The 21,969-nt window shown below is 52.8% G+C and overlaps 1 protein-coding gene across 6 annotated transcripts in view; it reads left to right on the top strand.

The window, feature by feature from the left end:
* The window catches only part of TMEM63B (transmembrane protein 63B), a 47,511-nt gene that overhangs the window by 20,682 nt on the left and 4,860 nt on the right, over positions 1-21,969 (top strand). For 4 of the 6 annotated variants that reach the window (XM_082048317.1, XM_082048318.1, XM_082048313.1 and 1 more), the window contains exons 2-18: positions 7,974-8,172; positions 8,774-8,853; positions 10,654-10,692; positions 13,960-14,050; positions 14,840-14,877; positions 15,672-15,814; positions 16,062-16,113; positions 16,403-16,511; positions 17,020-17,090; positions 17,910-17,990; positions 18,131-18,254; positions 18,344-18,477; positions 18,624-18,761; positions 19,036-19,189; positions 19,450-19,556; positions 20,348-20,434; positions 21,884-21,949. In XM_082048317.1, coding sequence (XP_081904443.1) covers positions 7,996-8,172; positions 8,774-8,853; positions 10,654-10,692; positions 13,960-14,050; positions 14,840-14,877; positions 15,672-15,814; positions 16,062-16,113; positions 16,403-16,511; positions 17,020-17,090; positions 17,910-17,990; positions 18,131-18,254; positions 18,344-18,477; positions 18,624-18,761; positions 19,036-19,189; positions 19,450-19,556; positions 20,348-20,434; positions 21,884-21,949 — 1,691 coding nt within the window. In that variant the 5' untranslated portion in view covers positions 7,974-7,995. The remainder of the gene's footprint in view (positions 1-7,973; positions 8,173-8,773; positions 8,854-10,653; positions 10,693-13,959; positions 14,051-14,839; positions 14,878-15,671; positions 15,815-16,061; positions 16,114-16,402; positions 16,512-17,019; positions 17,091-17,909; positions 17,991-18,130; positions 18,255-18,343; positions 18,478-18,623; positions 18,762-19,035; positions 19,190-19,449; positions 19,557-20,347; positions 20,435-21,883; positions 21,950-21,969) is intronic. The other 2 variants (XM_082048314.1, XM_082048316.1) reach the window with 2 other exon arrangements.

The following is a 21,969-nucleotide window of genomic DNA, read 5'->3' as shown; positions in this document are numbered from 1 at the left end:
GGGCTTCCTCTTGATAGCAGAGGAGGAGATGGGCCCTTCCTGTGGACATATGGATGGGACCCTGGGGGTGTCCCAGTGGCATTGAGAGTCTGTACTCTTTGTCAGGATTCAAACAAGGTGGGCCTGCGTTGGTTCCTTGTAGCTGGATGGAGTCAGTCGGGCTGTCTTCCTCACAGCAGAGATGCAGCACAGTGTTGCGTGGGTGCTGCTCTTCCAGCTGACCAATGAACCTGTAGGAGGGACCAAAGAACCTTTAAGCTGAGGGCAGATTAGCCAGCTGAGAGGAGCATGAACCACAGCATACCAGGGTTTTGAGCCATGGTACAGCCCCTCTTGGCATGGTACGTTATGTTCAGGGCACCATACGACTTGAAAGTGCTACCAACAGATTGGAGGGAGTTCCTGTAAAAAAGGGAGATAAACAAGACCTAGCTGTCTGGAGCTAAATCCGTATCTCTTGGCAAGGCAGATGGTTTCCAGTGGGCGAAGGCAGCATGAAGGGCTTTGCTGCTGTTCAAAGGCAAGGTTTTGTGATTGCCTGTCCTGGGTGACCTTCAAAACAACAGAGGTATGAGATGGACAGGTTCCCTGACCTTGGTGCAAGTTAGCAACCAAAACCTCTCTGTTGAAAATCATGGATGAGAGAATAACCTCCAAGAAAGAAGAGGGGTTATGTGGCCTGGTCAAGGGAGGACTGGCATGATGAAGCTGTGGAAATAAAATGGCTTGGTTTCACCTGAAACTTGAGGATTTCCCTGATGCTGAGGTTCCCCAGCTTGCTGAATGGTTCTTCCCAGGGAAGGGAATTCTTCAAACAGCCCTGTTTCAAGCCTTTGAAATGAACGAGATGCAGTACTGAGCCACAGGAAGCAACCAGAACATCTGTATCCCTTCAGGATCACCCTCTAGCAGGTTCATGACAAAATATGGGGAGGAGTCCCCCTCCTTCCAGGTGAGAAACCCAAGCTTCCTTCCTGTTTAGCTCATGTAGTGAGCTGTATAGGTGTTGGTTGCCTTTAGGAGAAAATCAAATGCAAGTTTTTTGTGGATCCAAAGGCTCTCTACTGTTAGAGTCTCCTTCCACCCCTGTCAGGCACCATGCCAGTGCAGATGAGCCACTTGTGTGGTCGGCTGTGCCTACAGCTGTGCCGGGGACAGGACCAGGGGTTCCCAAGCAGTGGATGTATGCAGCCAACAGTTTGCAGACTGCTGCAAAGCATTGCTCTGAGCAGCCTGGGGCCAGCAGCTGGCCGTGACACTGAAGGTACCTTCCAGCACTGGGGCTGTGAGCTGATACACACAAAGAAAGGTGTCATGCCCTTTGCTGGTAGATATTGGAGGCCTGATGCAAAGCCAGCTGCAAGGACTTTGGACCCAGGGCAAGGGTGCGCTTAGTTTTTGCTTTGAAGCAGTGGAGCCTGCCTGATCAAAGCATTGGGGGCCCGGTGTCTGCTTGGCTAGCTCATACAGACAATGAAGCATGCAGGGAGCTTTGTATGTTGACAGGAAGAGATGGAGAGGAGGCAGAGAGATGCAGGGCTTTGGCAGGCCCTCCTCCTTCCTGGTGATACAGGACTGATCACTGTTGTATGCTTGTTGGTGCTTTGCCCAGGCTTGTTTGAAATGCACCGGTAGCATATTTGCTTCTTGATTTTTTTTTTTTTTTTTTTTTTTTTTTTTTTTTTTTTTTCCCCCCTTGGCTTGCAGATCATGTTCCTCCTCGCTGCATCCAGCACATCAGCACTTCTCCGGCCCTCAGCTGCCTGAAAGCCCTGTGCCAGGTCTGCAGCGTGGCACGAGGCAGATTCACCGCTGCTCAGTCTGCACCAAGAGTGCTCTTTACCCCTTCTCTTTGCTGCTGTACTCTGGGAAAGGCTTTCAGCTAATTCACAAGCCCCTGTCTATGCATCTCTCCTGAGGCTTTTCCCTACTTGCTCACCAAGAGTCAGACTGTTCTTCACGTCTTCTTTTTGTGGCTGCTAGTGGTTTGTCCAGAGCTCTGCCAGGCTTTGCCACTGAGGTGCAGGTAACCTAGGTAGGTGTTTGGGGGGTGAAAAGGCTTCCTCAGCCCTGGGTGCCAGCTGCTGCCTGAGGGTCCCCAAGTGCTCAGTGCAGGCAGGTCTGTGTTCCCCGGACAGGGCCTTAGGGTGGCACAACCTCTGGGCTCAAGTCCTGCTGTCACAGCCTGGACCACCCGTGGTGCTTGGGAGACCAAGGGGACACCAAAGGTGCAGGTCTGCAAGGGACAGGCCATGCCCCCAGCACCCTCTGGAGACAGGAACCAAAATCTACCTCACCTCCCTGAATGTTGTGAAGTTTGGAATTGTCGCAGGGTTTTTGTTGGGTTGGTTTGTTTGAGTTTTGGGGGGTTTGGTGGGATGTGGGTTTGTGTGTTTGGTTTGGTTTTGGGGAAGGAGGAGTTGGTGTTGTTTTGGGATTTTTGACTCTGGAGATCTCTAGTCTTCTAACACCAGACCTGCTGGTATCCGCCTGCCTGTCTCTATGTCCCCAGCCTGTTGTGAGACTGTCACATTTCCGTAAACTAATGCGTCTCTACCAGAGCACAATATCACTGTTCTAATTAATGTTTAGTGGTGAGAAAACAAACAAATGTGGCTTGTGTGCTTACATCATTCTGGCTGCAAGCGCAGGCATACGCTCTCTTGATTTATGCTTTCCTGCAAGCGTTTCTCGGGCCACCTCCTCATGTCTGGCTGACATCAGCAGTGTGGCTGGAAGAACACAGCCAGACACTTGCCCATGTCAGTGCCTCTGTTTGCTTGCAAGCCAGCTGTCCAGTTTCTGCATCACTCCTGCCTGAGTCCTAGCAAAGTGCTTTCTCTTTCTTCTTTCTTCCTGGTGCCAGGGGTTTGGCAGGGGATGCAAGCGCTGGGCCTGAGGAGCAGAGACTCCAGGATGAGCTGGCAAGGAGGATGGGAAGAGCTGCATTTGGGGATGGCCTGCAGTGCTGTTTTTGTGTGCTGTGGCAGAGTTCAGCATAGGGCAGGCAGCCTCCAGGCTGCCTCGCAAGAGCTCCTTGGGGCTCTGCTGCGTGTCACCCCCTGCCCAGAGTGGGACATGGCTCTGTGAGCATCCTGGTGAGCACTATCCGTAGCTCAGCCTGCAAGGGCCGAGGCATGTCATCCTGGCCTTGCCAGCCTCATGCTGCCACCTTCTGTCTTTCTCTTTGTGATGGACAGGCAGGAGCTTGGAGGCTTGCTTGGCTCCTACACAGGTGCTCATCCAAGAGGTAGACCCATCAGGCTGTGCTGACCTGCAGGCCAAGGGCAAAGACCAGGAAAAGACTGAGGAGAGCCCCTGCCCTGCTGTGTCTGCCAAGGGCCTGTGCTTGGAAACTGCATGCCCTGCAGCACGCAAGGGGCTGGCTGTGCTTTAGGGACTTCAGCTAGGAAGCGGGATGCCCCCACTCCTGACACATGTGGGTAGAAACATGGAGCAGCGTGGACATGCTGATCCTGCTGGGGTTGTAGAGGCTGTGGTGCCTGGTGGGGAGCAGGCTTCTCTGGGGAGGCCTGCTCCCTGCCATTCCTCCCTCACCCTTCCTGCTGCTGATAGAGAAGGGGATGGAGTCCAGTATTGCTGAATAAGAGCCTTTTGGCAATTCTTCCTGTGCTGTCCTTGCTGTTTTGAGGAAGTTGGCATTACACGTGCAGGTTTCTGGAGAGGAAGGCTCTGAGGCTTCTGTGGGACCTCGTCCTGCTGTTACCACCTCCTTGGCCCTGCTCTTTGCAGTGGTAGGAAACTGTGCTTGTGGTCAAGAAAGGGCTTAGATGCCTGGGGCTAGTTCCTACCATCCCAGCCCTCACCAACAGCTTCCCACCAGCTCCCAGTATCCTGGTTCTTTTGAGGAGCAGGAGTTCAAGCTGATGTTGGTATCCCAGACCAAGCAGAGCCAAGCTCACCCTGTCCTACAGCCTGCAAGGGGACGGAGGGACCAGGAAAGGCACCTTCGACCTCATCCCCTTCCTGGTGCAGCACGGCCTGCATGGTCATGGGCTGCCTTACCTGCGGTGTCAGCATCGATATGAAGAGGCAGGCAGTGGGATCTGAATAGAAAGCTTGGCAAAACCATCTGTGTCATGGGAGGAGTCAGGGCATCAGGTGTGTGTTTGGGGAGGAGGGCAGTTGTTGCTGTAACAGCTACCTTTTCCCTCCTGCACTGCTGGAGGAGATGTCCTTTCTGTCGCTGGAAAGCATGCTGCTGTGCCACAGGACTGCACTTGCTGTGAGCACTGCCTTTCCTTCCCGCTAGTGATTTGCTTAAAACACTTGACATTGACTTCCTCCAGGACCAGCCCTCCACCTTGCAGTGCAGGACATGGTGCCACCCGTCCTGGCCAGTTGAGGATGAGGACAGAGGGTCCTCTGGAGCAGCCATCTGAGACCAAGGTGCAAACTGAGGATGAGGACAGAGGTATTCCCAGGCCCACAGGTTGCACTGTGCCTGGCAGGACCAACCAGCCTCCTGCTCAGCTGATAGGCTCCTGGGGAAGGTCTTTGGATGCAGGATACTAGGTAGGCACTATCAAGCCTGCAGAGATGGTCACTGAGCTTTTGCTTAGTTGACTGGTTCGTGTGTTAACCCCAGAAGAAGTTGGGCACCTTGGCTGACCTGAATGGCAGGTCACCTCCAGCCTGCTGCCAGGTGTGCTTGCAGCTGGGGGAGTTGGAAAGACAGAACTGCTCTGGACATCTCTGCCAGCTCTCCCAGCCTTCCCATACACCTGAAGCACCTCCGTCTCCATGGGGAGCCCCTTCTTGTGCTCACTAGCCAGGCAGGAGGCTGCATACCCTAGGGATGGTGCTGACTGCCACTGTGCCACCTGGCTGGGCTGATGAAAATGCCATGTAAGCCTTGGGCATATACCGCAGCTTTTCCATTGCTGGATGTCCTGTGTGGGTTACTGGAGAGACTAGGAAGGTTTATCTCCAGTCTTTTTCAGTCTGTCCTCTAGGCTTTAGGAAAACAAATATATCTCTGGGACCTGTCTCTGTGAAATGTGGCTTGGATTACCTGTAGACTTGCAAAGTTTGTCTTGAACGGGTAATGGTCTGTATAAATAATTATTATGGTAGGGTGATGGGCAATGTGAGCATATGAGCCTTGTTTCTTTTAGAAAGACAACTGGAAAATGGGGCTATAAAACATGCAGGAATGAGGTAAACAGTTTGTTCTCTGCGGAAGAAAATCATACTTCCCTGATCTGTTGCAAGTCTTTCAGTACTTCAGTAAAATAATGGGTAATAGTTAGCCAGCTTGTGTGATTTGCTTGGATGTTCAGAAAACCTCTGAAATTCCTCACAAAACACCATTAAGATAACTGTTCACCTGAAAACATATAGAGTCCTGTATCAAAAACTGACTGAGGGTCCACAAACAAAGCGTAGGAGTGAATGAGGCATTTCAGTGTGAGGAGCAGAGGTATGAGATCCTTTGCTATTAATGACCTGGAAAAGATGACGCACAGTGAGGTACACAAAGTCTCTGAAAATCCTGGGGTTGTTCAGATTTGTCAAGATGAAGCAAATCCAGAGTGACACCATGTGAAGCAAAGTGGTGTGAGGCGAGGAGAAAGTGAGTACTGAAAGCATGCAGACGGGTGTGTTGGAAGGAATTATTTGTTCTGGGACGTGGCTGGCTTCTAAATTACTGTGGCTACTTGGGGCAGCAGCACTGGTTGCAGAGATGTTTTTCTTCCAAGTTGCCATCAGAGAAGTAAATCATGCTCAGCCACATGCAGAGTAGCATAAGGAGAGATGCTGAGAGCATCAGGATGCTGTTCTGGGAGTCAAGGTCATTTCCCTACCCAGGATATCGTATGAGGTTCTGGTCACCTTTCTGTAGGGTCAAAAGAGAGCAGACTATGTTGGGGCTGTATGATGAGAGAGGCAGAGCTGGGAGACATCTTGTGTAATGGGAAGGAGGGGGCACTTAAAAGTGATGAGCTTAGTAGGTCTAGAAAAGCAAAGGCATTTATTGTTTGCCTTTTCTCACTATGCAAGGAGAACTGAAGGCTGTGGAGTTGCAGTGGGATTGTAGTCTTTTACTCAACAGCTGGAATTTATTGCTGCAAGATACCATTTACAACCTAAAAGTTTCTAGGATTCCCAAAAAGAGGAATGAGAGTCATTTCTCTTGCCAATGAGTCCATTCAGGCTAGCACTTCAGTGGTAAAAACAGAGGGGTAAAACGGTTCCCCCTCCAAAGTGTGTGACTTCCCTTTGGTGAGTCTCCTGCCATCATTTCTTCCCACCCCTCCGCTGTAGCTTTGAGTCTCTCATTAATTCTACCAGGTGAATTATTTTGCTTGGCTCCTTGTTTGGTTCCAAACTGTGATCCCATGGCTTGGCTTTGTTCTCCTGCTTTTCCATTCCCTTTTTCCCCCTCTTAGCAGCCCTGCTCCAGTACTGTACCTGCGAATATCTCTTGCTTGTTGGCTTTTCCGATTTGGCTGACCCCACTCAGTGCCTGTACACAGTTGGGCCTTTGCACGTCATGGTGTCCTTTGTCACCGTGCTTCAGCTGGTTTGCAGCGGTGCATCCGTACCAGCTGATCTGGGAGGGATTGTGTTGAACTGAGCTCTCTAGGACACCACAGTGAAGGGTTTGGTGGTGATTATCCAGCCAGCATTGTGCTGTGATGGTGATCAGTCTCTGCAGCCAGGTGGGAGATTGCCAGGATATGCCTGTGAGCTAGAGGGAAGAGCCCTGCACCCTTGCTGCTAATGTCACCATCCAACACAGAGCTTAGAAGGGTAGGGCTGGTGGCAGGGGACATCTCTGGGACAAGAGGCTGAAACCTGAAGAGGGCAGTAGTGGTAGCTTCCTCATGCTTTGGGTGAGTGGCTGCTCTTTTGCCCAGCCCACCAGGACAGTGTTTCTGGGCTTGGGTAAGCAGCCCCTGAGCATTGCCCAGCAGTGATGCTGTGCCAGCCTTTCTGCATGGAACGTAGTGGTAGGAAAGGATTTGGAGTGGTTGGTGGGTGCTGGATCATAGATTGGCAGCCTGATTAGATGTTCCCGTCTGTTATCGCTGCTTCCTTCTGCAGCTGATGGGGTTTTCTCTCCCCTCTTCCACAAAGCAGTTGTGGTTCTGCTGTTGATTTGCTGTTTCTAGACTCCCCAGTGATGCTCAATTTGCATTTATCCATTGCTAGTGTGGTCATCTTCATGCTTCCCATGGAGCTGCTCTGTATGGGAGGAATGTCTCCCCATGTCCAAGCGGTGATGCTACAGTGAGGCTGACCTGCCCCCAGCTGCAAGTCTCATAGCAATCTGGGGAGGGCACTGAAATAAAAATATTTGACCACCTAAATAGTAGAGCCTCAACCTCCTCCCTGCCCTCTGTGTGCTTGCATTTCAATGTATTCAAGTCAGAAGGAGGAAAGAAAACAAGCAGGGGATGTAACCAGCCCCTGATGGGTGCCCTGGGGGCTGGGGCTCATGGAAGGTGATGATTCAGCCTAACAAAGCTGGTGGCATGCAGCCAGGCAAAGGAAAGTGTGGGATCATGATGCAGCAACTGTCCCGTAGCGCTTTGTTTCTGTCATCCAGACGTGACCTCATGTCCCCACCACCCCACCCCTTTGTTCTTTCCTGTACCTAAATGTTCTCTCTGAGGGGCAGGGGCTGAGACACCAGGTCCTCAGGAAGAGGAGTAGTTGGTGAGAAGGAGGTGCACCTAAATGGTGTGAGCGTGGGGTAACAAGGAAGAGAGCTCTGGGCCTGTGCGTGGTGTGACCACAGCTGCTGAAGCACCTACGCTCTTCCAGCACTCTCCAAACTCAGCAGGCTTCTCCAGATGATATTGTCCCTGGACACTGCTTCCCAGGGAAATTCTGTAGTGCAGAGGAGCCTGAGAGAGCAGGCAAAGTTGGCCCCTGACTCCAACAGGGCTACACTGTTGTCCAGCTGATGTGTGTCTAACCAGGCCTTTCTCTCCTTTTCCTAGAGAAGACGATGAAGCTGTAGAGATGCTTCCCTACGTGATTGCCACCCTGGGCTCGGCAGGGGCCACCTGCAAAGCCTCCACATGCAGCAACAGCACCAAGGACTACTGCTACAGCGCCCGCATTCGCAGCACTGTGCTGCAGGGGCTGCCCTTCGGTGGGGTGCCCACCGTCCTAGCCCTTGACTTTATGTGCTTTCTCGTAAGTCTACCTGCTATTCCTTCAGCACCTTCTCCCCTATTTAGCTGTGAAGGGAGAACTATGGTCGGGTGGTTAGAGTTGAGGGCCTCAGATGCCATCCCGGACTTCACCGCTGGCTGATTTTACAGTGCTGATCATGCCCCTTAGACACTACTGACTTGATGCCAGTACCACCACACTGAGCCCATGGAAGGGTTTTGCAGATTTTCCTGAGAACATGGGTCAGGTTAGGGAAGTCCTGTGTCCCAAAACACAATGCTTGTGGTGCCAAGTCCCTGCATCTTTATCCACCCAAAGCCTTTGCCTGTTCGTTCTTGGGAACTGCAGGACCACAGATACTATAGCCATAATTTCACCTCCTTGGGACCAGGGGGCATTTTGATCCTGTGGCTAACTTAGTTGCTGTGTGCTGCATCCTGGACCTCTACCTCCCACAGCCATCCAGACAATCTGATCTTGAACAGCCCTGGGGAACTTGTGCTGTCCCATGGCCTCTGTGTGCCTTTAGCTGTCCTCCCTGTTGCTCTGGCTCTGCACACAGAGGACAAGGACAGAGCTGGACAATGCCTCATCTCACAGCTCTTCCTTTGCTCTCTTCCAGGCACTGTTGTTTGTCTTCTCAATTTTGCGTAAAGTTGCTTGGGACTATGGACGCCTGGCCCTGGTGACTGATGCTGACAGGTAAGCCTGGGAGCAGACCAGGAAAACAAGGCATGAGTGGTACTCTTCTTTGCTGTGGGGAAGAAGGGATAAATCCCCTTGCATGTGACAGAGGCAACTGGGGAAGAGAGGCAAGCATGCCAGTTGCATCCTCTGAGCTCCAGGAACAGGAAAAATCCCCACTTACCAGCTTTTTTGTTACAGCATTCTTCTTCCAAAACAGAGAATGGTCCCTGCTGGCTCCAAATCGCTTATGGTCCCTACCACTGTAGGTGTGCAGGGGCCCTTACAGAGGAACAGCAGATGGAGGGAGGAGAGAGAGGAAAAGAGGTCATAGGGAAGGTGAAGACTACCACAGTGAAGGTTTTGTTAAGCTTCTGAGGGTGTCTTTGTGGCTCTGCTGGATGCAGTTCTTGTTAAGAACACTTGAAAGCTGTAGGCTCTGTTTTGAGGTGTGGCACTGCTGTGCTAATGTGAGTTTAGCTGGCTGGTGAGTCGGTCTGGGTATGGATCCTTCCTGCCCAATGCATTTGTGGGCTACAGTGTCTGTCGGCAAAAGCCAGGGCCCATCTGGGATAGCAGCTCCACAGCAGAGTGAAATGCTATTCTTGTTTCCGCTGTCAGCAGCAGGAAGGACAATGATTATTTTCTACCAGTTCAGAACAAAGAGCTCTCCTTGATAAAGCTAGAGAGGTTGTACAGCTAGTTCACCTCTCTCCAAGGGTGGTTTGCTGTGCCTGTGGTTCTTTGTCAAGTGCTGGAGGCAACGTGTGGCTTCTGAAGGCTGGCTGTGGTAGGTTCATCTTCCCCTTGATCAGCTCCACAAGCTCATTGTGCCCAAAGGCTTGGATGGGGCTGAGCGCTGGCCTCTTTGGTTCCTTTGGCAATACAGATTCCAGCAAGCTGCTCTTGAGCACTTCCCTGCACAGCAGTGGAAAGAGTTGTTTTCTTCCATCATTGAACCAGGAACTCTTCTCATTTAGATAAGCTGTCCTGGGTAGTCTTAGATAAGCAGCTGTGTCCCAGTGGCTCCTCTGCCCCTCCCTCTGCCTGGCTGGGGAAATCAGCAATGCAGGGGCACTGGGGGAATGTGAGGAGAAGAGAACAGCCATTTGAGACCTCACTGGGGAGAGGGCAGCAGCTTCCTGGGCTGAAGCTCTCTGGGCCCAGGCACTGGCCAGTGGCCACAGGGGCTGCACAGCTCTGACCTGCAGTGCGGTGCGAGGGCTGGCCCTTCTCAGAGGCAGTGCCCGAGCTCCCTGGGTGCAAGGGAGGGGGAGCAGTGCTTGTAGGCAGAGAGGTGCCAGCTGTTTGGTGAGGAAGAGTTGGTAAGCGCAGGGAGGGGGACAGCATGACTGTGGTAAGGGCTGCAGATCACCAGGACTGGGTTCCCAGGGAAAAGTCCCTGCTGCTTGGCCTGGCTGCAGCCTGGGATGTGAGCGTTTTGGGAGGGTGGAATGCAAGCATGTTGGTTGCCTGGGTGGGACAGAGAGGCATGGAAGGGGAGCTCAGATGGCAGCTGGGCAGGCCCGGCAGGCTGTCCTGCCTAGCCTTGTCCCTCAGGAGCTCCCTGGGTGCCCACAGTGTGGAGCCAGGCCAGCTTGCCTTGAGCTGACAGCAAAGCCATGGGGGCTCCGGGTTGTTGTGGCTTAGGGGGGCAGTGGGCTCTGAAAGGAGGTTCTTCTCCAGCCTGACCATCAGCAGGTTTCTCTTCCTCAGGACATGTGGAGCTCTGTTAGGTGCGTAGCTCCCTGCGATGGAGGAGACCCAGCGCCTGCTCCTATGGTTGTAACCTCTCCTTTTCTGTTTCTGTGCCCCCAGGCGCCGACACTGGCAGACGGAGCGAGAGGAGCGGGAATAGTATGTTGTTTTTTCAGGGTCTCGTTTCATCTCTCCTTCTTGCTTGCGCTCTTTTTCTCCTTTTCTTTTCCAGTTTTCTGTCTCACTTCTGAACTAATTTAAGTGGTTGGGAATTCAGGCTGGGATTTGTGCCTCTTGGTGGATTTATCCTCTTCTCTTTCCCTTCCCTTTGTGTCAGCCACTACCACAACTGAATGCACACTGGTTTTCCCCTAGTAGCTCTTAAATACCTCCTGAGGGCAGTAATGCCAAGGAGCTCCCAGGCCTGGCTGAGGCAATGGGTGCTACATCACATACCCTGCTCTACCTGCCTGTGTCCAGCTCTCCTGCCTTACAACAAAGAAAATAAAGCTGGTTGCCTGAGCCCACAGCATGCTTAGGTCACCCAGGTGCAGAGGTTGTCACCAGTTTGCAAGACCGCTCTTTTTCCTTTACCCCATGAGGCTGCTGGCACCAGGGCAAGTGTTGGCCCTTATCCCTTGCCACCTGCCCCTGTCTGGCAGCACATCCAGCAAGGCAACACACTTCTCCTTTGTCTCCAACTGCAGGAGCAAACTTTGTTCCTCAGCACTGCTGAGAGCATCCTCCAGCACCTTGGCCTGACGTTGCCCATTAAGCACTGCCATGGACCCTCTCTCCCTGCTCTTCACTCCTTGCTGCTTTTACACCTAAGAAAAGAGCATCCCCTGGGTCTTGCTGACTGGCTGGGTGGTACATGCTGCGAAGGAGATGACCAGCTGGTGGTGCAGAGCCTGCAATGGTCTCTCCAACCAGGAGACACATGTCTGAGGGCCAGGGCAGCAAGCTGCAGCCTCACTTCTCATACTCCATCACTTGCAAAGCTGGGGCCTGCCACTGCTACTGCCTTGAAAAGGTACAGGAGTGCTCCTATTTTTGTGGTTGTTCTTGCTCCCAAAAGGAGCAGAGCCATTGGAGCTGTGAAAACAGAGGTGATGTTAGCTTAGGTATCTGGCATAGATGGGACCTCTCACTCGTGCTTGAATGCTGCACTAGTGATTGGCCTTGCTTCAGGTGTGTCTGGCAACTTTTCACTGCTAACACTTTGTGGGGGAATTAAGGCAGATGTAGCAGAGCCATTGTGCTCTGAGACTTTTTAGGGTGGCCACTTCAGTTATCCTCACAAGTTCTTGTCCCTCCAGGGTGCTGCTTCTTCCTGCTCCCATTCTTCATCTGAGCTTGCTGGAGCCCTCTGCTGATGCACCTTCCCACCCATCTCACTCTGCCTAAAACCTGCTGCTTGAGTTGGGACAATGTTGGTAGCCAGAAATTTCCAAAAGCCTGTGGAGCTAAGTGGGGAAACCTTGTCCTGGCTGTGCTCCTCCAAGGCTGGTGGCACCTTCCCATCCCAGCTTTTCTCTGTGCTGGAGCATGGTGGCAGGTGGTGGCGAGTTAAGGACATGTGTATGCCACCTGCTGCTCCCAGCCCTTGACTGTGCACCATCCATCATGGTGGGAGAGGGCATCCTCCTCAGACTTGTCCCTTTGCCTGAGAACTGGCATAGTGCCCTTGTCCTGCCCCTCGCCAGGGCTTGCGGTAGCCATCAGCACTCTTAAATGGTGACTCAATCTGCACCAGGAGCTTGCGGCAACCTACCTGCACCTCTGTGTATAAGGGTAGTGATCACAGAGCCCTGTGGGGCTTGCCACCCTCACAGTCCCCTCCTGCCTCCCACCACAGCAAGCCTTTTCCATGACATGCCTGGCCTCACTGCCCAGAGTGAGCAGTTGCCTTGGGCTGTGGCTAGCCGTGCCTCGAACCTCATCCTTCTCCTTCCCTGGCGGGGCTGGCACCAAACCTGGGGCAGCAGACAGGGTCTCATCTTAATCTTCTTGCTGTTTAGGGCAACCTTGCTTCCACCCACTTGCTTTGTTAGTGCTTTGCTTTAAAAAGCCTTCAGCTGGGTACAGGCACAGTTGGAGCTCCCTCTGTCAGCTTCTCATCTTCGGCAAGGTTTGGCTTCCTCTGTCTTCTCAGCACTACTGGTCATGTTGATGATCTTCTGTGCATCCTCTTGAATGAAGCTGAGTTAGCCTGATCATCTCGTAACATGGCACTCTTCTTAGTAGTTCCCTCCAGCGCTGCTTCTGCTCTGCCCTCTGCTTTTCCAGTACCAAGAAGCCAAAGTGCACCCTGTCATCCTGTCTGGGCTCTCCTTGGGGCTGCAGACAGCAGAAATTCATCCTCACTCCTTGCACCCACCTGCACAGCCTCTGGGATTTTTAAAGGGCTGAAGGTCTGAGAGCTTGGTTGAAGCTAACTCTGTCTCTCCAGCTTAGCAGGGTGCTGGGCTGTGCAGTCGCAAGGCTGCTTACCGCTGTCTAATCTGCACTGCTGTAGTCCCATGACCTTCAGCTAATCTCCTTTCCCTTTCTCCATTACTCCCAGCTAGGGACTCACCAGGTGCTGCTCTGCTCTGAGGGAGGCCACAAGTCCCATCCTCTTTCTTTCAGCAGGGTCTTTGCTTGTTCTCTTTCCTATAGTGTCATCCACCTTGTCTCTGGAACTTGTCTCTTAGCTACTTTTTCTCTGGGTTCTTATCTATCTGATCCTTCTTGAGCCTGTGCTGGCTATAGGGAGACAATGTTTTCATCTGGTTTCTTTGTTTTCTTCTATCCTTCAGATCAGCCCTATCTCTTCTTGTACCTCCGGGGTCCCGACCTGCTGTTGTCATCTTGCAAGTGCTGTTTAATTTAGGTCTCTGGACCATTTTCCCATTTCCTTTGCCAGCTGCCCTCCATCTCCATTTGTAGTGGGCATTATTGTCTGCCTTGGATGCTTCAGCTGCAGGTTCTTCATCTAGGTCCCTGGCTGTGCTGAGTTAGAGTGGTCTGGAATATTCACCTCTCTTGCTTTCCTGTCTTTTAGCCTGCAGTTGTTCACTTCTAGCTGCCTGCCCTGCTCCTGCTGGAGGGATTTCCAGGCAGTTGCCCCAGCTGCAGCTGTGGAGCAGGTTGGGCTGAGCCTGGCTCTGGGCAGCACAGCCACTGGGGCTCAGCTGCCTTCCTCCTCCTGGGTTTCCCTGCATCCACAGCCAAGGCCATGGGGGCTGCCGGGCTCTGGTTGCCATCTGAGGAGGGAGTCTCTGCTTACTGCTACCTCTGCTCTCTGATCTCGCCTCTCTCCATCTCACCTGGGGCAAACTGACCTGAATTAACCACTGATCTTCTGGGTGCTCTTGGTTCCCTGGCTGGGCTGCCTCCTCGCATCTTCTAACTTTCTCCCTCACCTCCCACTTGTCATTTTAGCGTAGCCTCCGCCCTGCACTCCGACAACCATGACCGCTACGAGCGCCTCACCTCCGTCTCCAGCTCTGTGGACTTTGACCAGAGGGACAATGTGAGTAACAGCAGGAGTTAAACACCTTGCCTTTGAGTGGCCAGGAGCCCACAGCTTGTCTGAACCAAGGGCTCTTCAGAAGAAACACTGTTTGCCCATCCCTGGGCCTTAGGTCCCACACCTTGCAGTGTGCCAGTGTGGTATAGAACTCAAGGAGATATTTAAGCACATGTCTAGAAGCCATGTAATTATAAGTAGGCTATACACTTCTGTGACTTAATGGACATCTCTCCAATACTTGCCAGCTCCCCCTCACACTGCTGTCTACCTCCACTGCTGTTTTCCTCTCTAAAGGGGAATCACAGTTCAGGAGGATAATGGGGTGTGATGGTTGGGTAGTAAGGTGAAGCTCTCAGGAAATATTCCTCCCTGAGTTGTCCTTTGAGGAACACTGGCTCAACCCAGCCTGTCTTCCCAGTTCCTGCAGAGCTCCTCTTAGCCAGGATGATGTCTAAAGTACCTGTATGGTGAATTTTCTGGGTGTCCCTAGGCTGTGGAGAGCTTCCATGCTAGCCAGGAGCCTGTAGATCGCCTGGGAGGTTGAGCTGATGGTTGACAGGGAACAGCCACGTGGCAGAGTCCAGCCTGTGTTGTGCCCCATGGAGTAGCACTGTCATCTCCTTGGCCCATCCATGGCTCTGCATGTTCTGTGTGCTCATGGTCTGTCTCCCCCCAGCCATGTCTGTGGAGGGGCAAGAACACCAGCCTGACCCCTGAGCATTTGAAAGAGAGAGCAGGGATGAGGAAACACAGCGTGATGGGAGACCCTTCTGTCTTGTTTCTGCACAGGGTTTCTGCTCCTGGCTGACAGCCATCTTCAGGATAAAGTAAGTGCTCCAGGACCTGCACAGGGGACCCATGTGGGAAGAAGAAGAGCTAATGCAGGGCAGTGGGATACCCAGCACAGTACAACTGTGTGAAGGCACTGCCCTTGCTGCAGCCCCTTCTCTGAAGAGCACAAGCAAAGTGTCCCCTGGAGAGGACAAGCAGAGATGGGACTAGATGAGGAGTCCTAAAGCCAGAACTAAGGTCACACAGCAGGTCTGTGACAGAGGAGAGCACCCGGCCCAGCTCTCCCCTGCCTCAGTCCCATCTTAGAAACACTGTCTGCTGCTCTGCAGAGATGCTTCTCTGCCTGGGACTCTTGCTAGGGGCACTGCTGTCCAAGGAATGGCTACAAATGGGGACTAGAGGTTGCAGGGAGACACCTGCAATCTGATGGTGCTTATTACTAGTCTCCTAGGCATTCCTTGGCTTCAGAGCACTGTGGGATAGTCAGCCATCCTAGATCTCAGCAGGGGAGGCAAGGTGCCCCAGAAGGGTGTGAGGCGGCGTATATGTGTGTGCAGCTGCCTGGCGGAGGAGGAGCGGGGGATGAGGGTGCAGAGGGCACGGCTATGGGCAGTGGGGCTGCAGTAAGCATTGCAGGGGCAGTTTTCTGCCCAGGCTGGTTCAAGGCTTGGTCCTGGGCTCCCTACCCCAGGGCCTGGCCACAGCTCTGTAGAGCAGAACCAGGGGTGCTGTGTGGCCTCAAACCAGGAGGGCAGCTGTGACCCTGCGCTTCTGTCCAGCACTTGAGGAAATGTAGAAGGTTGTCTGATGGCCTTTCTCTTCCTGGCAGGGATGATGAGATCCGGGACAAGTGCGGGGGTGATGCAGTGCACTACCTGTCCTTCCAGAGGCACATCATTGGGCTGCTGGTGGCCGTGGGTGTGCTCTCCGTGGGCATCGTGTTGCCTGTCAACTTCTCAGGGGACCTGCTAGGTGAGAGCAGGGAGCTTCTGGCTGGGCTGGGGGAGCTGCTTTCAACACCGTGTCCCAGGCCACTGGAGACCAGCGGAGGGCAGGACAGGACTAACACGACAAATCCTGACAGCTGTCCCACTTCGAGCACGGTGCATCCAGAGGGTCATCCTGGGCAAGCTTGGGTTTTGGAGTGCTCTGCACCCAAGTGGTGCTCTGTGCCAGTCAGTGTAACTGAACGTGCTCATGTCTGCCTCTTTCTCCCTAGAAAACAACGCCTACAGCTTTGGGAGGACAACTATCGCTAACTTGAATTCTGGGTATGTGTGGGCAGGGGTGAGATGGTAATTGAGGGCCTCAGGGGGGTATTTTTAAAATATCCACTTGCTGCGGAGCCTCAGCTCCTTGGAGGTTGCGTTTCTGCCCTCACTGTGAGGTTACTGTCCCTACTCCAATTTCCAGGCTGAGCTGCTGCAAGTTGGTTGTAGGGCATGTGGGTACTATGCAGGTTATATTGCTCATGGCCCCATTGCCCTCAGGGCCTGAACAGCCATATGCAGACTTGTAGCGTCAACCTTGCCTTGACCTCTATGGTCTCCGTTGTCACAGGAATAATCTGCTGTGGCTGCACACATCTTTTGCCTTCCTGTACCTGCTGCTGACGGTGTACAGCATGCGCCGGCACACCTCCAAGATGCGCTACAAAGAGGATGACTTGGTGAGCAGGATCTGGCCACTCTCCCAGACACATTTTCCTGTGCCCTTCCATCAAGCCAGGTGGCCTCAGAGCCAGTGCTGAGCACCCCACTTCCCACAGCAATTTGGGGCTGTATTGTTTTGGCTGTTCTTTTACTCCACCTGGCCAAAGGCAGATCTCCAGAGCAGCAGCCCTGGGTGCATGTGGGGAAGCAGGAGAGGCCTGCGCTGTGTGAACATGTCAGGGGGACCCCATACCTTCCTCAGGGGTTGCTCCAGCTGCTTTTGCTTTCTTCATTTCTTAAGGGTACCTCCTGTTTCTGTTGAGACACTGGAGTGTAAGCCCCTAGCCTGTCAATCTGCAGTGCACCAGGATGCCGGCAGCTAGTGGAAGCAGAGGAGAAGGGCAGCCCTGGGTGCTAGAAGTCATGGGGCTGCCCTTTCCCACCACTGACACAGGCGTTGGGGGCAGTGTTGCTGCAGTCTGGTCTTTCACCTGCCATCTCCTTTTTTTATTTCTTTCCTTCCAGGTTAAGCGAACTCTCTTCATCAATGGGATCTCAAAATATGCTGAGCCAGAGAAGATCAAGAAGCATTTTGAGTGAGCCTCACTGTGTCCCTAATTAAAAACATCCCTGTTACAGGGCAGACTTTAATTGGGGTAGTGCTAGTGTTACCTGGAATGGCAATAATACATTGAGAGCAGAAAGCTAGTTAAAATCCCTGAATGTGTTTACTTTGGGCATCTTGCTGTTATTTTTTATCTGAGAGTGTGGTGTCCTTGGTTTTGTGCCTTGGAATGTTGCTCATCTACCTCTTGCAGAGCCATAGGGGGTCAGCATGTTAAGTAGTGGACAGGGCATGTCTTGAGATGTAGTCAAGCTCAGACATGAGATGCAGGCAGGAGGCGCTCAAGCAGTGACTATGGGATGTTGTGCTGCTGCGTTTGCCCTGATCGCAGTGCTTGTAGAGAAGTAGATTTTTCTTTTTAACAAAAACATTAAATTCCTCTTCCATCAGGACTTCAATGAACACACTGTCAGGGCCATGTTCAGAGGCACCATGGGGAGAGGAGAAATGCTTTGTACCCTTTGTGAACCCTTCTGCCTATTTCTGACCCCAAGTCCTGTGATCCATGAAGGCAGAGAGGGGGTGTGGGGTCAGAGGGGTGCCATGCTACCACAAGGCAAAAGTCCAAAGAGGCTCCTCATGCCAGAGCCCAGAGGATATGGCCTTTGCCCCATATGTGGTTTCCACTATAGGGGACAGAGCCTGCAGGCTCCCCTGCTACCCCCAGCAAGCTCTTGCTGTGCATCATGACACTTAGCCCAGGGCAGGAAAGAAGTCCTGGGTGCATGGGTTTGCTTGAGGGTACAGCCTTTGGTGCTGGGTGTAATGAGCTGATGGTTCCCGTCCTCAGGGAGGCCTATGCCAACTGCACTGTTCTGGAGGCCCGTCCCTGCTATGATGTGGCCCGGCTGATGTTCCTCGATGCAGAGAGGTAAGCCCTGGTTTGGCAGAGAGAAGACAGGAGGAGCTGATGCCATGGTCCCCCCCTCGAGTCTGGTGCCACAGGAGCATTTCTGAGCCACCCTCTTTCTTACTTTCTTCCCTTCCACCTCGTCCACTCTCCCCTTTCAGGAAGAAAGCTGAGCGTGGGCGAATCTACTTCACCAACCTGCAGACCAAGGAGAACACCCCATCCATGATTAACCCCAAGCCCTGTGGCCACCTGTGCTGCTGTGTCATCAGGGGCTGTGAGGAGGTGGGGAAAGAGCTGAAGGTGTTGGGTGGCAGGGCATATGGGTGCTTGAGTCCCCAGGTCTCTGCTCTGACCACTGTCCCCCTGCCCAGGTGGAGGCCATTGAGTACTATACCAAGCTGGAGGAGAAACTCAAAGATGACTACAAGCGGGAGAAGGAGAAGGTGAATGAAAAGCCTCTGGGGATGGCCTTTGTCACCTTCCACAATGAAACCATCACAGCCATGTGAGTGAAAAGGATCCTGTCCTCCCCAGGAGGGTGACCTGTCCCAGCTCTTGCCTTAAATAAGAGGAATGCCAGCACTAAAGCATCCCACTCACCTTGTCCCTGCCAGCCCTCTGTGTCAGTGTCTCCTTCTTTCTCTTCTCCAGAATCCTCAAAGATTTCAATGCTTGTAAGTGCCAGGGCTGTGCATGCCGTGGGGAGCCCAGGGCCTCCTCCTGCAGCGAGTCCCTTCACGTCTCCAACTGGACCGTCAGCTACGCCCCTGACCCACAGAACATCTACTGGTGAGCAGCTCTGTGGGGCTCAGCAGGCCCTGCTGATGGGAAAGGGGTGCACCCTCCCCGTCTTCCTTCCCATCTGCTCCTCTGGTAACTGAGTTGCTTCTGCTGAAGCCCAGCCTGGCTGAGCCAGAGGTCTGATCTGACTTGGAGGGGCAGAGCCTTGAGCTGGTACCCCAAGTGCTGTTTGTGCAGGCTGGGCCATGGTGTGTATGTGAGACCCCGGACCTGCCCTTCTCCCCCACGCAGCCCTCCTGATGCCTGCCTTCCCCTTTCCTAGGGAGCACCTCTCTATCCGGGGCTTCATCTGGTGGATCCGCTGCCTCGTGATCAATGTGGTCCTCTTCATCCTCCTCTTCTTCCTCACCACCCCTGCTATCATCATCACCACTATGGACAAGTTCAATGTCACCAAGCCTGTGGAGTACCTCAATGTAAGGCCTTGGGAGACGGGTGCAGGATAGGTAGCACGGGAACCACCCCAAGGCACAACAGTCCCTGCAAAGGAGGGGGTAGGGAAAGAGACTGTCAGCGTTTCCCAGGTCCTGTCAGCCTGACCATGAGGAGGTGCTGAGCCTGGCCAGGGTGCAGTGGCAGCCATGGTGCTGGGGACCTGGTGTCAGAAAAGGCAGCTGAACCTGTGGCTGGTGCAAGAGCTGCCGCACCCTGTAACACACTCTCTGCCTCGTTACAGAACCCCATCATCACCCAGTTCTTCCCCACCCTGCTGCTGTGGTGCTTCTCTGCTCTGCTGCCCACCATCGTATATTACTCTGCCTTCTTCGAAGCGCACTGGACCAGGTAAGGACAGCCAGCGCCTGTTCTTAGTCACGCCAGCATGCTGTCTGGCCACTAGACACTTCTCCAGCTCCTAGCTGGATCCTTCTGCTTGAACTTCTGTCTCCCACTCCAAGCATGATGTTATGTTGCACCTCTTGGACACCTGGGGTCTGCTGTGGACAGCTGTTTTGCCAGTCCTTAGCTGTTGTTTTGCAGTGTGGTTGTCTGAGCAGAGCTTGATGTAGGTCTGCAAGAAGAAGAAAGCTGGGAGGAGCTGGAGCTGGTCACTGTGAGAAGTGCTAGTAGTGAGGGAAGCCTTGCCTCGGGTGAGCAGACAGGGTGGTGTGCCTGTACCCATGGAAGTCATGGCGTTTCCAGGGGAAAATCACCTTTGTTGCTGTGGCTTCTGGCCATAGGGAAGGCATTTAAAGTCCATAGCACTAGAAACGTGCTGCTTGTGAGGCACATTCCCCAGAGAACAAACGATGTAAGGTTTGTTTTCTGCTCTATGTTGCAAAGACTGGTGGGGAGGATGTCACCAGCTCTGAGAATTGCAGGTCAAGAGAGGCAACTGCAGGGTCTCCGCTAAAGATGTGAGGGGTGGGAGGGCCTCTGAGACAAGGGGAGAGGATCTGGGACTTGCTAGACCTCAGGCACACCAAAGGGAAAGGACACATTCATGTACCAATAGTGGACAGGGTGGGATTCCAGTTAGATACTGGGAAGTGCTCTCTGAGAAGGCAATGGGGCACACTGTTCCTGGGGCTGGCGGGGCGAGAGTGAAAGGTTAACAGCATTATCTCTGCCCACAGGTCTGGAGAGAACAGGACAACCATGCACAAGTGTTACACCTTTCTCATCTTCATGGTCCTGCTGCTGCCATCGCTGGGCCTGAGCAGGTAGGGGCAGTGTAAGGGGAAAGCAAGTGCAGAGGCCTGGAAAATGGGGAGGGTTGAGGTGCACCCTGGTTGTTCTCCTACATTACATCCTTTCCCCACTGCACAAGTGCCCTGGCCACCATCCCTTTGGGAACGTGGCATTTAGTTCTGGTTGAGGGGGCAGGCCAGACCATGCCTGTCTGGGTCTATAGGAGCTTATAGAATCAATCTGCAGACACATTGACATGTGCCATGGTGTTATGTATAATGCAGCAAAAATTGGCACAGCTGATGGACACATATGAAAAGTCTGATCGAGGTCTGCTGGTGAAGGAGGCACTTTCCGCCTCTGTGTTCGGTATGCAGTCTGAATTTTGCATAAAACTTGTGAATTCCCTGTTTGAGCCAGAACTGAGTCAGTTGTACTGCTTGGCTGGCTGGGCTAGTTATGTGTAAACTGCAGCAATGCAGCTATTTGGATGTGAGCCCCAAATCTTCCTGCAGGGGTTATAGAAATGCCTGGTGGCAAACAAGAGGTGCCAGCCATCAGCATGGGCTTCCAGCACTGAACACTGGCTGAGTAGGGAAGCAGTGTGAGAAAAGAAAAACAAGGGCTGGGATAGGGGGTTCTCACTGTGGTAGGGAGTTTCTTACACATTGTAGGGTGAAGGATCTATACCCCCCTAAATTCAGGGTTTGGGATACAACCCCTCAGTGGTGAAGTCAGGCAGCTCCTGAGCATAGACAAACCCTCTGATAGAGGCAGAAGAATAGTCGTCCATCTAAGTGGGGGTGACTACAGCAACATTTCCCAGCCAGATTAAAAATGCCTGGTTGCATATAACATACAGCCCAGGCGGGGGAATGCTCTTGGAAGGTTTGCTTTTTGACCAGATACCATTAAACACACCACATTTCCTTGGACTCGGTCCCCCTGCTGTTGCCCCTGGACCTCTGTCCACCAGTACCTGAGGTGCCAGAGGATTGGATGATTTCATATAAAAAAATCAGAATTGAGGAAAATGTGAGTTTCTCCTAAGGGTTTGGGGTTGGTTGTTTTTTTTTGTTTTGGGGTTTTTTGGGGTTGTTTGTTCTTTTGTTTTTCATTTTAGTCTGTGTCGGAGGGTACCATGTACCTGAGCTGTTTCTTCAGCAGAGTCAGTCACCTGTTCCTTGCATGGACGTTGTGCCCAAACAGAGAGAAGAGGAAAATACTTCACCTATAGTAAAGGGAAAAGGGATAAGTACACACATGAGAGTGGGAAGCTTTCCATCCCTTTTTGGGTGCTGCACTCGTTTTCCCAGTGTCTGATTTACATAATTGCTGGTGACACATCCCAAGAGGGAACAAAGCAGCCTCTGGTCAGAGCTGTGGGTCTTCCTAGAGCAGCTTCCACATAGTTGCATGTGCATGTCTGTGTATCGCTGCTTCTGACTGTTCTTCTTTTCTTCTTGCCTCCTCCGTCACAGCTTGGATGTGTTTTTCCGCTGGTTATTTGACAAAAAATTCCTTGCCGAAGCTGCCGTGCGATTTGAGTAAGTGGAGTTGGGCAGAA

The sequence above is a fragment of the Streptopelia decaocto genome, assembly GCF_964273445.1.
Source record: "Streptopelia decaocto genome assembly, chromosome: 3".
NCBI classification, from domain to species: domain Eukaryota; kingdom Metazoa; phylum Chordata; class Aves; order Columbiformes; family Columbidae; genus Streptopelia; species Streptopelia decaocto.
Note: the sequence above shows the minus strand (reverse complement) of the source record. Positions and strands in the feature narration are given on the sequence as shown.